Genomic DNA, 17,474 nt, shown 5'->3' on the forward strand with positions numbered 1-17,474 from the left:
CTGAAAGTTTTGGGCTATTTTTTCAAAATAAATTACCTCAGTTCCAACGGGGAAGAAAACATATTCGTTATTAAAAATCTATTCACGCAAGTCTTTCTATGAAGGAGAAGCTGACTGGAATTCTCATATTGTTTCCTGCACATACAATGCTGCACGTAGTATTAAATTAAACCATCTTCACTTGTGTTTCTTGCATTTTTTTTCAGCCTCCACCATTGCTGAGAACGGGAGGAAAACATGCCTGAAGCTCAAAGTTTTCGTTCGACCATCAAGTAAGTGTTTGCATGCAACACAAGGCTTTGTAACGGAGCTTGCTGAAGTGCACATTTGAGCTGAAAATCAAAACAATTTATGTCTACTTTTCTGGTTGCCTCACTACCCTGATTTACCTTTTTTTTGTTGTTGCTCACAGTCCAACATATCTCTTTCATTTATCAAAGGACTGCTAAGGAAGTGTTTTCTAGAAAACATGAATACAAAAAAGAAAAGATGATAGAGAATCACATCAAATGAAATCATCTGAATGTTGCCATGAGCTTTGTTGCTTGGGATGTTTAATTTGAAGGGGCTGAGGGGTGAGGGCTACAAATGTCACTAACCTATTTGGCCTCTAATGATTTCTCATTCTCCCTATTTTCTGTTGTAGACAGCTGTGTGAAAACTATAGGCGTACATGACCGCGTTTTTGATGTAAACGACAAAGTAGACAATACATTAGAACCACGAGGTTAGTATGGCTTCCTGCTTTTTTTGGTCTTCTTCTGTACATGTGTCTCTTGTTCTGTTCTCTTCTACTTTTTATGCTGCTTTTCTGGATGCTGATCTGTCTTCCCCATCACTGCCTGATGATCCTCTTAAACCGATTCGTCTCCAAATTAATGAAGTGGTGTCATGTTCCTGTGGCTGCTTATATACAAATTACTGTTCATTTACTGTTGGCTTTCTGTATATTGCATGTGGATACATATATATCTCTGTGTATTTATATATGCCTGTGAATATACACACACATACAACACAGATTATCACTGTTACCAAGTCATTTCACTTATTCAACACATTCAACATGTCATTTCCAACTGTATTTGTCTTTACTAAAATAACTGTGTTCTTATACATTTATCAATCACTTACAGTTTTTAAACAATATGATCAGATCTTTAAAAATGATATGTTATTATATAGATGTTCATTCACACACCAACAACTGGCAAATTTTAATAATCGGCTTTATTCCTCATCGAGTTGCTGTTTGGCTCTGTAACCTGGGATTGATTATTTTCTGTGCTCAGCGCGCATAACCCTTTTTATGTCTTCATACAAAAGCCGAACTCAGTCACTGGAATGAAACATCTCCCACATGCTGTTGTCTCATTCTCAGCTCCAGCTCACCCCAAGGTCTGAAACAGCACAAAGGCTGCCTTACTGTCAATGTATATACAGCCAACTTTTAAATAGAGTGAAAGTGACATCAGCAATTTTGAAAATGAGATCAATTAGGCTTAGAAACTGGAAGAATATTGCATTATCAGTTTGCTGTGAAGATCACAGATTATCATAAACTGTCACCTAAATGGGACACACACACACATCCAGACACGGCAAGACCAGATCCCAGGACATGTTTGATGCCCACCTGTCTCTCCTCCTGCCTGACTCTGTGCCTGTTTGCCCGCTGCCTTATCCTGCTTGCATCTTTAATGGCTGCCTCTCATCTTGGAAGCTTCCTTTGGCCCGTCCCCCCCCCCCCACCACCACCACCACCACCTTTATCTTCTCCAAAGGAGGAAAATTAAAACATTCATCCATCACCTGCTGTTGCCCCTTCCCTCCACTCCCTGCCATGCGCACCACACGCGCACACACACACACACACACACACACACACACACACACACACACACACACACACACACACACACATTTGTACAGTTATGTAACCGTCCGATCCTCTGTTCTATCTGTCCTCTGCTGTGCATGGTTCAGCTACTTTCCCAAGGTGCAGCAGGCACATGGCTGCACACAGATACTGATGCCACTGCCAGACAGACACAGGAGGCGGCTCAAGAGGGAGATGAATTCAAAAATGTTTCTGACGATGACAGTAGAAACATTATATAGCAACTGAAGTTCATATGGCAACTCAGACTTTATCACACCAACAGAAACTTCTCAGCTATGCATAAACAGGTTTCTTCATAAATACAGTCAGGCTACACTTGATGGATCACAATGCAAATATCTGAGACTGACTTCGACTAATAATGTCATCTTTTGTCTGTGATGCACTGTTGCAAGAAAGCATTCTGTACTATAAGTTCACTTTGCTTTTATTTCTTCTTTTTAATCCTTTAGATGATACCAGCCACGAACCGGCTGAGCCTTCCCGAAGAGAAACAAATGCCGCGCCTCACCTGCAGAAAACAAGTCAACTTCTGACTTCATTGCTGGTCTGCCTAGCAGCACTCTTCACTTTATAGCGCCTCCCAATGTCCCGGAGGTCATTTACACCTAGCGTGGCCTGAATCTGCCCGAGGCTGCAGGGTAGGGGGTGGGATCTGGGTGGATCGCGTTTGCTTGATTGGGCATAAGAGCAGGCTTCTCAAGGAACCCTCTATTTTTTTCAGAAAAAAAATATTTAAGTGGTCTTTCTCCGTCTGTGAGTGAAAAAAGTTGATGTTAGAAGTGGGAGAGCCAGTTCCCCCTCCTAAACCTTCAACTAAGATGCCAAATCCCGTTTTTTGACACTTAGTGATTCTTATTTTCCCGTGACTTTTGACACCCCTTTACATCGCGTTTATGTCATTTTGCAGCACTGATGTTTACCCACAAACACACACGTTTACACATATAGCACATGAACACAGCATCGCAGAGTCAAATACGAAAATGTCTCTACAGCAACAGTCAATAGTGGTAGAGTTGTGTTTTTTTTTTTTACAAAGCTGTACACAGTAGCAGTATTACTCAGTAGGAAAGTGAAGATTCTAGGCCTTAGAAATGACTGTACATACATACACAAGTAAGTAGATGTCCTGAGACCCCTCAAGTAGCCTTTCACTAGATCAAGTTCTTCTGGGTGGTTAGGAGCACATTTTTGAACCATGAAAGATAAAAATGTAGGAAATGAAGAGTAATGGTTTTAGGTAGAGGTCAGAATAGAAAGCACAGCACTGAGAAACACATACATGGCATGCACCTTAGCCCACTGGTCTTCAGACTGTCCCCGTTTAAAGATAGCGCCCAATTTTCTCTTGACTGTAAGCATTTGTATATAGTGGATAAGCTACTTAGAAGTTCAATGAGTGAGTGAAGGTAAAATCTATGGATCCAGTATTTAACTCCTTTGTGTCAAGCATGCCAGTCCGCTCGATAAAACATCTCTTAAGAATCAAAAAACAACTAAATTGAAACTTGCTCACCAGACTGTTTGCTGACGAGGATCGATATCTTTTGCAAGTTGATCACACAATTTCACAGCAACAGCCACAGTCATTTTAAGCAATGTTTGCTTAGCTGGGAAGCGATTGTTCTCTCCATTTCAGTTGAGTATTAGTCAATATTAACACTCCCATAAACATTAGCATCCAAGCATGTTTTTTTTTTCCTCTCACTGCTGATTGTCAAAATGATTGTTTAAAAAAATATTCACAGCTAGAATGGAGCCATTAGCTATTTTACTTTGCCAGTGGTGTCATTAAACATTGTTTTGAACAATGCTGACACTGTAAATGTGGGATTTTTGTACTGTTTGAGATCCATTTAAAAGAGAACAATAACAGAAGTAATAGGAAAAAGTTTGTAAAGACACTTCAGTTCACAGTGCCATACTTTTTTAATGCATATTTGTTCCTTAAATATAACCCCAGCTTTGACTTATACAGTAGATCCTTCTCCCATTCAGTTTATTGCAGCAGTCTGTAGAGCATTTACAGGACTGATGCATAGCTCCAATTAGCTGGAAACGCAATGTGTAAACAGAAAAAAAGTATCCGTTAAATTCAAGGCGATGCATCGCTCTATTTAGTCTAGCCAGGTTTATGTTAGCACTAAAATTCAAAGGAATTCACTGTGCAATAAGGATATTTAGCTTCCTTCAACCCCCACAGATGCACATGGTGATTTAGCACAATGAAAGATTTTAATGTGCATCTTTTTTGTCTGTTTTTTTTTTTGTTTACTCAGAGAGACATGCTTGTTTGCTTCCAAGGAAAAAATAAAAAAAACTCAACTTTGCAGAAACCAACTAGCTTTCAGAGCCCTGATTGTATTAGAAAAAGGGCACCAATTGGTTAGCGGAGACAGAAAAGAGAGAAATGGAGCAAGAAAAGGAGCACAGGAGCAATTGCATGTCCACCTTCAGCTCCTCGTGTTACTGGTTTAAGTGACTCTTTAATGAGGTTCAAAATGACAGGCATGTGGACCCCATGTTGTGGCAAACGGAGTTATTTCTGGTATTAAAAATAGATGGTGGAAGGCTTGGGGGGTCTCGGGAGGGGGGTGTAGATTTCCACCGTGGGGGGTTTTAAAGCACCAATGACCTTGCAGTTTGAGAGAATTGGTGAGTGAAGGAGACAGAAAGAATTAAAGCGGGAGATGCACACACAGAGATAGAAAGACACGGGAGGTAGCCGAAGGTTGTGTGACTAGAGTGCCTAACAAAACACTACTGGAGAAACACCTGATTCAATGACAAACATATAGTCCAGCACCATTCAGTCTCAAAGGCATGCACTGTTTTGTTTTTGCTTTGTTTTTTTATGGCTGCTTTCTTTTCAGTTTTTTATTTCTTCTTCTCTAGAAAGACTGCCTTTGCCTTTTTGTCATTTGTTTTTTGTGCTGCGGTAACAATGCTATTAAAGCAGAATAGCAGCTCAGCTATGAGGGGTAATAGGAGACGAGGCCATTTAATGAGGTACTAATTTTCAGGATAACACCACAGGGAATAAGCACTGCATAAGATTCAAAATGGACACTTGTCAGCAGATTAACACTAGACTTTTATTACAAACCAGCTTCAATTGTACTCTCTTATAATTACCAATACTATTTGTCATTATTGCTATCATTACCATGATTTGTTCTGTACACATCTTAACCTGGGAAATGAGGATCAACTTATATACTGGATACTGTGTATCCTGAGGTAGTCAACCATAAAACATGTAGTGTTAGGTTAGTATCTGTTTTGTACCTTTCTGGAGGACAAAAGAAAAAAATGAGATACATCATTGTTAAAACTGTATAATTATTATTATTGTTATGATGATGATGATTATGACTATTATTATTAGGAGAACTTCTTGATGTAAATAGTGTTTGATATTAAAGTATTAATTTGGTTCTTATGTCTTTTCTAAAAAAAAATGAATACCGTATTATCTCTGGGTTTTGCGGAGTGTGTACTGTCCTCAAACAATGCATTGTGTGCTTTGATCCTCAATGCCTAATGAAACTTTGAGCTAATAGGAAGGGGAAAACTGTGGGAACTGTACACGCACCGGTGTACACACGGCTGGACATTAGCCAACAAGAGGCTCACCTCTTACATGTTTCAAACCAGTCACCGACCTTCACCATCTCTTCACATACGGATCCTGCCTTTGAAAGAAATACTTGGGACTTAACAGATAGCCTATTTGTACTTTTTTGCCTTCAGTGTTTCGAAAGCATGTTGGTCAGCTCAAAGATCAGCCACGAGTGGACTGTTGGCTTTTTAACGGAAGGATCTCACCAGTTTCATTATGTGGCATGCGCATGAACTTGATGACATGTTAAAAAAAAAAAAAGACAAAAAAAGGTTTTTTAAACAAAAGTTTTCTTTTGCTGTTATTTTCTTTTTCTTTAAAGATGTATTAGATTTTTCGGATTCACTTTCATGTTGTGTGTTTTTGCATCCCCCATTTGAGTGATGTCATTAAAACAGTGTAGTTACAGATGACAAATGTACATAACACAAACCATTGTTGTAAAGTTACAGTGGGGGTCGGCCATTTTGTAGTTCAAAAGCAACTTTTAGCTTTCTTTTTCCTAAGAATGACTCTCTCTGTACCCATCCACTGAATTCATCCCATGTAGCTGCAATCTGTCTCCTCTGACTATTCATCCTCTTTCTGCTCTCCCAAAGAGGAGCGTATACATCAGTGTGGATGTTTTTTTCCGTGTGAAGAAAAAAAAAATGTGTGAGACCTATAAGTTTGAGTGTGTGTGCGTGTCTCATTTGCTGTTGCTGCAGTGAATGGGAAGCGGCAACCCTCTTTGGCAGCGAAGAGTGTTTCCCATGCCTTAGCCCTTCAGCCTCTGCCCTGGCAGCCCCGTCTGTGTACAAGACGCTTTCTGCCATTGTGCTTTTACACAGAACAGCTGCTGGCGTCGAAGAGACTACAACAGGGCCCTTCACTTTCTCTCCCTTTTTAACAACCCTAAATCACTTGTCACTACGGTAGACATCGGTCCTGGGCACAGTTCAAGGATTAGTGCACCCCCTTCCGCCAAATCCGAAACTGGATTGTTAGCGGAGTAAAGCCCATCATCGATCCAGGTTCTGTGTGTTTGGGCAAAGCCTTTTCAGCTTCCCCCTGTTGCTGATGAGCCACTTGTTCATTTTATGTCCTGTCTCATTCTTCTTGTGCTTGTATAACCCCCCCAACCACACCACCTGCTGCCCCTTGTTCCTTCACCTTTGAACCCCGCTCCCACTTTGCCATCAGTGGGGAATGTTTCCAACCTGCTCTTTTACAGTATATAAACGACGACAAAAACTTTGACAAAAAATTATCTGTATTTGTATATACACGTGTCTGAGCAACTATGAGTAATACAATAAAACAGAAATACATTGCTTTGATGATTGTCCTGCTGTTTTTCCTCCTCCTTAACCCTTATACAAAGTCATGAAAGTGCAACTACTGCGATCATGGTCTTGTAATCACAAGCATTGTCGAATTTGTCGCTGCATTAAGAATGCTTACTGCATTAAGAATGCTTACTGCATTAAACACTCCTACTGTAACTAATACAGAAAATGAACATATTCCTCCGATGCTCAAGCAGAACCATGTCTCATCATGTGCCAAATTAGATTTGATCATGCACACACACTCTTCAGGCTTCTCCCTATCTGTGCCTCTGCCTGGCTGTCTGCGCCGTGAAATCACACCGTCGAAAGACAGACTGAGAGGAACACTATCCATCAGGATCAGAATAAGACCTTAAACCTCCTTTCACTTCAGTCGGGCACTAATGAGGACACCTAATAACCTTCTGCTGGACCCCATCAGCGCCATTTAACTTCACCTTCCATTATCTCTGGTAATTAGACTGAGAGTCACCAAGCCCTGAGGACCAAAGGGGGGGTAAGGCCCACTTATAAGCCAATTGGAATCCAGAAATGTTATGAAGATCAGTGTAATCTTACTTTACAGAATATCAACGCAGTGCTTTGTGTAAACATACATATTTGGATGTGACAGAGAGTTATATACAATAAATGCAGCTTGGATTCTTGGAGGAAATTCATGCTGCCAGGATATCTTTACCATTAAAGGCTTTTTCATTGGATTTCAGTGAAGATTATGTAGACAATGCTCAGTAGGCTTGAATAAAATCTGTTAAAATCTCATCTAGGATGCAATTCTATCCAGTCTCATCTTTTTCCAAGGCTGATGCTTTTTTCTTCTTTTTTTAAGCATCAGAAGAAAAAAGAATGCTTTATGCATGAACACACGTGACATGATGAGCCAATTAGTGTCAAGTTGTTCTTCCTGGTGTTATTACCAAAGGAAGCTCTGGAGATGCAGGTGTGTGTGCCTAGGAAGACCAATAAAGACAAATCGCGGTGCCTGATCATTAAATCTGGGATAATGATAGCTTTATGTGAAGATGTGTCCCAGATGTACTATTAAGCTATGATCATAGTCAAGGTCTGTGACCAGCAGTAAGTGAGAGGTGAGCATCCAGGATGAGATGTTGTTCAGCTACAACTGTGACACCCCCCAGCATGAAAGCAGGAATATGCACAGATTTACCTGCATCCTTTGATTCTGTTTTCCTTTTTGCCCGCGCAGCTCTTTCGATAGAAGAAGCTTTATCTTAACACAATTACAGCTCGACTGGCAGTATTGAAGGGGCCACTTCAGTGAAAGGCTTTTGAAGGCATCATTCTCAAGTCAGCTGGCTCACTTATTGGCTGCACGGTGTTTCGTTTCCATGTGAACAATCAGTTTGACTGACAGCTCTGAATGATGTCTTCAGTTAATCGCTTCAGTGGTGTGAAAAGGTCATAAATCACCCAATTACGTTGCCCCGCTTTATGAATAGATATTTTTTGGGGGAATATTTAAAACGCCTCCAAGGCATATCAACTTAGTCAACCCCATATTTATTGAGAGGGAGTTGGGGGGTGGCTGCTTGTGCCAGAAATAACTGATAAGCTGAATACATTTCAGAGGCTAAGTCACACTGTGGAATGTCACAGTGTTACCCAGTCGGAAAGTTAGAAGAGAATTCAAGGTCAGGAGTTAGGAGGTATTCTGGCAGGTTTGACATGTTTAAGAGTAAGTTGACAAAGAATAAAAATAATTACAGAGAAGAGTAAAAAAAAGGAAATAAATTATAAAATGCTGGGTAGAGGGGAAAAAAATCATCTTCAAAATAAAGCACTAATGCTTTACAGCAGATATATGAGAAAATCCCAAAGCAAATTTATTTGAAACACCCTGTTTCTGTCAGAGCAGGTGCAATTTATCTCAGCTGTGGTTCATCAATACCCACCAAAACATAGTTTCTTTCATTCTGCTTTGAGAGTCGCTACCTCAAACAAAACCCAAACTCCCAAATCTTGATCTTGCCGAATGCTTAAATGAGTTGCAGATTGTAGTTTCCACTCAATAAATCAGGTGCAAATCACGCAGATCAATCATCGGGCTAAGAATCCAAATACGAGAAAGGAACAACTTGTAAACAATGAGGTAATGAGGTAAAATGCAGCAAAGATGTTCAGGCAAATTATCAGCAGATGCTCATGAAGACACTCATCTGCCTGTCTTTGTGTACATCCAACCTAGGTTACCCTCAGCTTGTGTGGAGGTCACTGCTATGTGTGCCATACAGGTCATTTTCTTTTACTTATGCCTCTCACATGTTGACCTTCAGGGCTGAGAGATGAGGGGCTGCAGCCAATCCAGAGGAGGATTATGGGAAGATGTGATGCCACTACAAAATGTCAACTTCAAGGCAGATGAGACGGAGATTGAAAGAGGTGCTGGTGGAAGGTGAGGACTGACGCTGAGGATCACATGTTTGAGTGACTGTATGTTTCATGCATCAAGCTTGTGTGTTTTACACTGTAGTCTCACTTTCAGATACTCGCATAGATTGTTTTCAGTGCCGCGTGTAGGCAGTCAGATGCTACGAAGAGCGCGCGATGAAAGAAAGATGCTACGAAAAAAACAGCAGGTTTTCACACCGCATTTCACACCATGTCTGACGTGTTACACTAAGTATTCACACATGCAGAAATGAAGATTTTCTCATGTGAAGTGACAGCTAATTTCACATGGAGCTGTGAATAATGAATGCAACCCAGAAGTACGAGCGGTGAAACTAATAGAACACTAGCTAGAGCATGAACAGTGGGTGGGTTCGGCTGCTGGGAACAACCTAACACACAAAACTCGTTACAGTAAATCTAATTAGTTTGTCAAGTGTCAAATGGTTTCAGTAAAATCTGGCATGACACATATTCCACTGGGAGAAAGTGTTGATTTTTTGCTAGCACAGAGTTAAAGTGTTGATTGAAGAGTTGCTTTTCCATTGGTGGAGCCGATATTGTTCGCTTTAGTGTACAGAAGTGCTGTTAAATAAACTTTGGTGGCATGGAGTGTGTGAACACACGTTAGGATCTTGTTATTTTTACAGTTGCAGAATTAATTATCCCTGTCAATAGCGGAAATCAGATATCAGAGGCAGAATTATATCCTGCACATCTATCTCCTTCCACCCTTACAGAATGCATCAGTGTTATTTGTGGGGTGCTGCTGTGGAAATTGAGAGTCCAATAAGGAGGGGGCTCTTGTCATCTCCTGAGCAGCTCCTTCTACTCAGAGTAAGTGTGCCATTGCAACAAGAGTATTTCCTGCCAGTGCCCATTGAGCGAATGAGGCAAAAGTGACAGGGATATTACAGTGACATGTCAGCACTAGATCATAGAAGTCTTTGCCCCGGGGTCATAAATTAGATTCTAATGATTTTGTCATTCTGGTAAAACAATAACTTTCAAACCCAGTCTCCTTTTTTTGTTGCCTCCATAACCTTTGATTTATGTTTTTAATTTTTTGATGGCTGGAAATAGTCTGACACTTGTGCCATTATGATGTTGATGCGATGAAATATTGTCACAATTCATTTTCCTTTTCAGGCTTAATTAGTTTACTTTAAAATGCCATCCATCATTGCTGGTGTGGATGAAATGTAGAGAGTACTGAGAGCAGAGAGACTTGGCAAGAGGAGTATGTTTTACAGTTCACTTCCTGGGAAATGAACGCTTCCTGCATTATTCATAAAGCTTACCATAACTTTAATCTGACTCTTAATTCAAGACTTTCCTCCTCTGACAATGCATCATATCACTCATTCAGAATTTCTCTGAAGCCTCCCTTTCGGCAAATGTATCTTCAGGTGGATTATCACTCCTGCTGTTGATAGCATCATATTGTATTTCAAAGAAGAACGCAGCGTGTCTGAGATCAGATTAGCGTGCAGCACAATGTAGTGTTCCAGCTTTTCATCAAGCCAGGTATAAACTGAAGGCTCAGTCTGAAACTAGACATCAAGACAATAACAAAAAATGCAAAAATATTCACCTCAAATAGTCCTCAAATATTTCAGTACATGGAAACATACAGCACTTTTAGATGCTTATTAGATAAACCTTTGCAAGTAAGCTCTTCTACTATTGTATTTAATGAAACATTTGTGGGACTTTCTGTCTGTTTGCGATTTGAAATTTCACAGATGGACTTAATGCAATTTCCATTTTGAATCACTGATGAAATAGAGAAATATTTTTATTGTGATTAGTTGTAAATTTAGGCTTTGTGTTGCACGCTAATTATGGATATGGACATTAACGACTCCCTCCAGTGAAAATGAACTTTTTCAAAAAAAAGTTTTTAATGCTGGAAGACACATTATGAGCAAAGTATGCAATCAATGGCACGGCTGAGCATTTCCATCATCTTACAAACACAGATTCGGACTTTCGGGGTGTCATATTTAACAAACCTAAGGAACCAATCTTGGCAGCTTGCAGGGTGGGGCTTTCCACACCATCATTCTTCATAGAAATCTATTTCTAGTTCAAAATGTAGAACTGAATTGCTCCAATATTACAATCATGGATAGTTTTCATAGGTGAGCTGTTGCGTTGGAGCTGTAGGCTCTGTAGATACAGGTAATACACAAACAAAGACATTTAACAATTCTGAATACTATATTCCATTCCTAAACATCCAGCCCCCTAAATCACACACACTCATCCTTTAAGTTCATGCAGTTATCCCCAGCTGACTTTATCACATTACACCACTATATTTGACATTCAAAACTTGTCCAAATACTTTTTTTTTGCCATTTAAAGCAGCATGTTCAGAGTTGCACTACATATGTTTTTCTATGGACATAATACCAGCTAAAATTTTGCGACCTTCACGGAAAGTTTAACTGTGCACATAATTTTTTGGGCCACTGTGGGTCTGTAAAAAATAATAAAATGATTCAGTTATGGTAATACTGTCCAAATTATGCATTAGGAATGGTATTCCTTACTACTGGATCTCATTAACTGTCATTATGCTGAAGTGTTGCCGAACGACATTAATTAAGGGAAAAGCCAAAGCTAATTGTTGCAGTACTACCTTATATGGTTGTTTAAATACACCGTGGAAAATGCATTTATTTATCGAGAACTAGCAGAGTGAACAGGCGGTATGGGAAATAACTCAGTTTTCTCTAAGCTCAGTATTCTCAGTGAAAGCCCCAGGCTATGGCAATGTTTCCAAAGATCATGCAAATGACCCCTCTAACTTCCGCCTCTCTCTGTTCGTCCCTGCTGTCCTCTCTCAGTCTTTATCACCTACACACACATACAGACACACACATGCGTACCCTCTCCTTCACACACACATACAGCAAACTCATTGGCTTTGGTGGTGATAAATTTTCTAGTATTAGCCTCTCATTTACATCTAGTGATATTTTATCATTGCATTAGACTGTATGACTCAGCTCAATTCACATTATGCTTAATGATACAGGGAGCATATTGTACAGTTTAACATAGCAGTACTGTATGTGTAGCTTATATTTTGAGACACATGAAATGCAAACAACTGCAAGTCTTCAGTCAGATCCTTACATGACTTCCACCATTGCTGACCCTTGACTTTTTAGTCTGAACTGCTAAGCGCTCCTCTATTACCGCTGAAGGACAGCCCTAAATGTCAGGGGTCACAAGGTCAACACCCAAATATGACCTTCATTGCCTGTTTTTACTGCCAAAGTACATGAGTTGTACCAGCCGATCTGCTTTCACACACAGTAGGTCAGCATGCTTGAAGTGTAGAAATATAGCATACACTGATACAAATATGTGGCATTTATGCATGGCCTCACATGAGGTACAAATACGACAGAAAGTCTGTTGAAATAGCAAAGTCATCCATTAGCTAGCTGTAGGGATGGTAAGTATACTAACACACTCTCCAAATGTATGCACTGGCAGGCACTGAAATCACACTATGAGTGAAGTGGTACAGTCAAGGAGCAGATACAGGCAGTACAAAAGCTGAATACATTTACAGTATATATATTTTTTCATTACTGAAGGCTGTGTGTTATCTTGATAGGCTGTTTGAATGACAAGTAAGAAGCATCAAGTTCGCATGGATGAGTGCAATATTTAGGTCATTTATACGTACAGCATAAATCAATGGCAAGGACAAGGCTATACTGTTCACATCCTTCTAGTACTATCAAGACTTTAGAGTATTTATTATACAAGTAGATATACATATATGCATAATACACAATGGATGCAATTTAAATTATGAAGCTTTGTACACTGCAGGAACTACCTGTACAATGATATTGGTAAAAAAATTTTAAAAAAAAACTCCTGCAAGGCAACTATTGTTTTTCTGGGGTCTTGTCCTGCCATTGTGGAAATTTCATTAACAGCATTTCACGTGTGGACAGTCTTGCATGTCTCCATGCAGGTTGTTGAAACAGAGCAATTATCATGTCATGTTGCACTACATTGTTTAGTTTACCGAGAGCCATACTCATGTCGAGTACTAGCAAACAGAGAGCCATCACAAATATTTTGATGGCTTGGACTGCCTTTTCTATGGTGGCATGCGGTGTTTTGTTTGTAAAATTACGTGCAATTTATAGACTTTTCTAAAACAAGCCTAGTTCCAGCGATGCAAATTAAATCCAAATACAGTGTATAAGTGAGTAACTGGGAGAGAGGAAGAGAGTGTGTGCACAGAAAGACAGAGGACAGATGAACAGATGTTATCTGACAGGTGCAGTAGGCCCAGCTTGGTGTGTGGGCAGCAGATATGACAGGGATTTTGCATACACTGTGTGAGCTAATGCTGTGCACTTCACTACCTGTCAGGACTATAACCTTATGGTCAGATACAAAAGTCTGGGATGGGATGTAGGAGGATTAGTCATGTCAGTGTTTCACAATGTTGATGCAATGTGGGCACAGCAACAAGAGCGCCCAAATCTAAACAACTCAGACCAGGTTCACAGTGTTAACGCCATAAACAGTCACTGAAAAGATGTGGTTATTTTCCTTTTAGATATACACTTGCTGTTTATGAGGGAATTCTATGTAATGACACTTGTCAGCTTTTAGCTTTTTCAAAGAACTCATCTGACTAAAATGACCATTTTAAGAGTTTATGTTCGGATGTGTCGACATCACAAAACTCTCCTTTGAGCGAGAGTCATATTTTATCCTGTTTAACCTATAGCACTCCTCCTCTATTACTCTCTCCACAGAGTGTCTATCCTCACTCGTGTGTGTTGATTTGACATAATTTAAGGTTTAGTGTCAAGGTTTATTTAGTACTTGGCATGAGTGTTGTTGTCCCTCTCCTGCCCGGTTATAAATAGTCCAGGCAGGCAGGGGTGATGACCGACAGCAATGGGGTCAAGGACAAAAGGGACCCAAGCCAGTAGTTGCAGAAAATTAAATTAGGTAACCCACCTGGAATGTAGCTGTTAAGTGAAGTGTGTGTGCATGCTCATGGACGGACCCAGATTAATTTTAGTGGGGCAGCACAGGGGGGTACAACAGATATTTTTGGGGGGCCACCAAAAAGTTGTAAGAAGAAATGAACACTGATACCGACCTCTCGCTTTTACAAAGTGTTTTTCTTTTCTTTTCTTTTTTTGCTCTTTAACCCAATAGGAAAGCTGTACATGACCTTTTCATTTTGGACTGTTAATGTTCAAATTATGATGTACATGTTTCCTTGTTTATGTGAATTACAGAATCATGAGCTGCAGCATCTGCCTGTAACTCTAAAAACTCAACAGCTTTACAAACTCTAAGATTAAACTCTCCACAAGGATCCAAAATAAGTTGGACTTCTACATGAGAGCTTTAATTATTCTTCATCTACTTCCTGAAAAGTTTGGTCAATAAAAAAAGCAAAAACTAATATTTTCAGCTGAACTAAAGACAGACTTACTGATTTTTTTTGCTGACATGTTGTGTTGTTGTAAACTTACTCTCTCAAATAAATACCTGCCTAACCCCCTGGAAACCAGCTTTTGTTCTGTTTCTGTGTTGCTTCTCGACGACCCTAGACAGCTGGTTGTAATGTTTTTTGAGCAACACACCATACTATGACGTTTTTACAGTGAAAGTTCTACTATGAAACCAGTTTGACATGTTCAGGTGTTCTTTGTGTGAAAACTCAGAGATTTCAGGTATCAGAAGATGGTTTTCAACTTTCTTTGTTAACTTTCTGCTTCAACTTTAAACTAAATTTACTTCACTAAACCAGCCCTCTGGACTTCCAGTAAGCTGTGTTCCTATTGGCTGTCCAGATGGCTGCTTGGTGTTATCAGGAACAACTGAGCAGCTCAGTGTCTTCCTGCTTCATTTCTCTGCAGTCAAACGTTTCCTCTGCTTCTCTTCACTGAACTGGGTTTTGCTCGGTTACTTTAGTTTGTTCTTTAGGCGTTGGCTTGCAGCTTCCAGCAGTAAAATTGATTTTAATGTGTTTCTTGGTGTGTTTTAGGGCTTTGTACTGGATAGTTGTCTTGGTAAATGTGGTTCTTTAGCCACAGTTGGCACATGGTGCTAATGTGTGCGGTGATTAGTGGATTTGGTGCAGCTGAGTTGTGTCTTTATCTTGGCTGTAGTGAGTCTTTAGAGGTTTTTGGTCAGACACATTCTGTATTCGTTTGTGAACCAACGCTGGTTGTCCAGAAGGTAAGAGTTCCTGTCCTGATTCTCTGTTTAAAGAGGGTCTCTGGTAGACTGCAGGAGACTTTAGTGTTTGGGTTGTGTTAGTTTGGTTTTTGTATGGTTTCATTTGGAAGACTATCTTGAAGCCCCTCCATGTGGTTTAGTGAGGTTTTCTGTAACAGTTCTACAAAGCAACCTGCAGCAGAAGAGACTTCGAGAGTTTTTAGGAAGTTCTGGAGACCAGACTTTGGAGCAGCAGAAACATTTGTCAGCAGTTTGAGCAGGAGAAGGTGAGCTTCAGAGTAGAAATGAGAAGGAAACCTTCTTGACCCGTGTGGTGAGGTCCTGTACCAAGAGTTTGAGCAGGTTGTGAAGAGTCTGTAGTTCTTTGGTCTGAAAGCACAAGAAGAGTCGACTGATTAAAGGAGAAAACAGGAAATATTGTTGGTTCTTCTGTCGCTCTGCAGTTTCCTTAGACTGAATATCAACTTTCTATTTTAAATGATTTACTGTGTGAGCTCAAGAAGACTTCAATAAACTCCCTCCATCCCCTGGACACGACATATTTTATTACCATGTTGAATGTTTTTTTTATATATTTTTGAGTTTTAATTGTAGTTGTAGCACAGTTTTTTTTTTCTCTTTGCTTGCATAGTTTTGTCATCTGTGTGAAAGGTGCTAAACAAATAAAGTTGAATTGATAAACTGACTAACTCATGATTGTGACAGCAGAAGTATTTTCATTGTGATTTAAGGGTTTGTTTCATTTTTAAGGCTGGGGTTAAAATCTTGACAGAAAAGATTAAAGAAATAAACTACATTAAAAAGCAATTTAATCAAAGGAAAAAAAACAACTAATACAATAGAACTCTTAAAAAGAAAATTATGTCAAATACAATTGAATTATATTAAATGGACAAAACTTTTAATGAGATAATTAAACAAGATACAAAACTTGTAATTACATTAAACACAATTTTGTAGACAAAAATATTAAACATTAAAGATGAAATATTTCAGATAATTAAACATTTGAAAAATACAATTAAACAAGAATATTTAATGTAAAAAAATCAAAACATTGAGATTATTAAACCTTTAAAAAGACAAAACATTTAATTAAAAAATTAAATGTTTAATTAGAAAATTAAATCTTAAAGACAATAAAACTTTAAATATGAATTAAATAGAAAATACAATGAAGCATTTAAAAAGAAAATTAAACATTAAAAGGTGGTAAAACATTTAAAAAGAAAACCCTTACAGATTTAATTGAAAAATTAAACATTGGGAAAAAAGGAAATTTTTCAAATAAGCTGATAAAACATTTGAAAAAACAACAATCAAACATTAAAAAGACAAAACATTACAAAATCAAACATTAGAAAAGAACAAAAGATGAGAAAAGAGCATAACTAAACATTTAAGAAGAATCAAACTAAAGACAAAACTTTTGAAAAGACACCAGTTAGACTTTAGAAGATCAAATTAAACAGAAGAGACAATAAAGTGATCAAAAAGAGCAAAAACAGATAAAGGTCTTGAAGTGTTTTCTAGTCTGAAATGAAAACATCAAGTTGTTTCTTCAAGCATTTCCTCTTTTTATGTTCTTGGTTTAATTGGGGACTGATTTACTAAGAACTCATTTCAGAAAACTGTTTTCCAGATAAAGTCTACTAGCAGTTGAAGGCATCGATCAAACTAATGTTACCTTCTGATCTCCACAAACTTTACTGTTCAGTGAAGAGAATCAAAGTTTGTTCAGGATTTCTAAAGAACCCACAGTGAAGGTCTGAGAAGAACTCTGATCGATGGTCTAAATGTGAAATCAAGACTCATGGTCACAAGTTTTAAGACTTCTATAAACCAGAAAGTTCAAACTAACAGAGATCTACTCAGGAACTTCTAAAATTTCAGTCCTCAGACTGTCTAAAGGTTCAAACTAACAGAGATCTACTCAGGAACTTCTAAAATGTCAGTC

The 17,474-nt window shown here is 38.9% G+C and overlaps 1 protein-coding gene across 1 annotated transcript in view; it reads left to right on the forward strand.

Annotated features, from left to right (window-relative positions):
- The window catches only part of efna5b (ephrin-A5b), a 93,840-nt gene extending 86,993 nt beyond the window's left edge, over positions 1-6,847 (forward strand). The window contains exons 3-5 of the mRNA XM_022200621.2: positions 207-272; positions 647-727; positions 2,356-6,847. Coding sequence (XP_022056313.1) covers positions 207-272; positions 647-727; positions 2,356-2,480 — 272 coding nt within the window. The 3' untranslated portion in view covers positions 2,481-6,847. The remainder of the gene's footprint in view (positions 1-206; positions 273-646; positions 728-2,355) is intronic.
- The last annotated feature ends 10,627 nt before the right edge of the window (positions 6,848-17,474 follow it).

This window comes from Acanthochromis polyacanthus, chromosome 7, assembly GCF_021347895.1.
Source record: "Acanthochromis polyacanthus isolate Apoly-LR-REF ecotype Palm Island chromosome 7, KAUST_Apoly_ChrSc, whole genome shotgun sequence".
Classification (NCBI taxonomy): domain Eukaryota; kingdom Metazoa; phylum Chordata; class Actinopteri; family Pomacentridae; genus Acanthochromis; species Acanthochromis polyacanthus.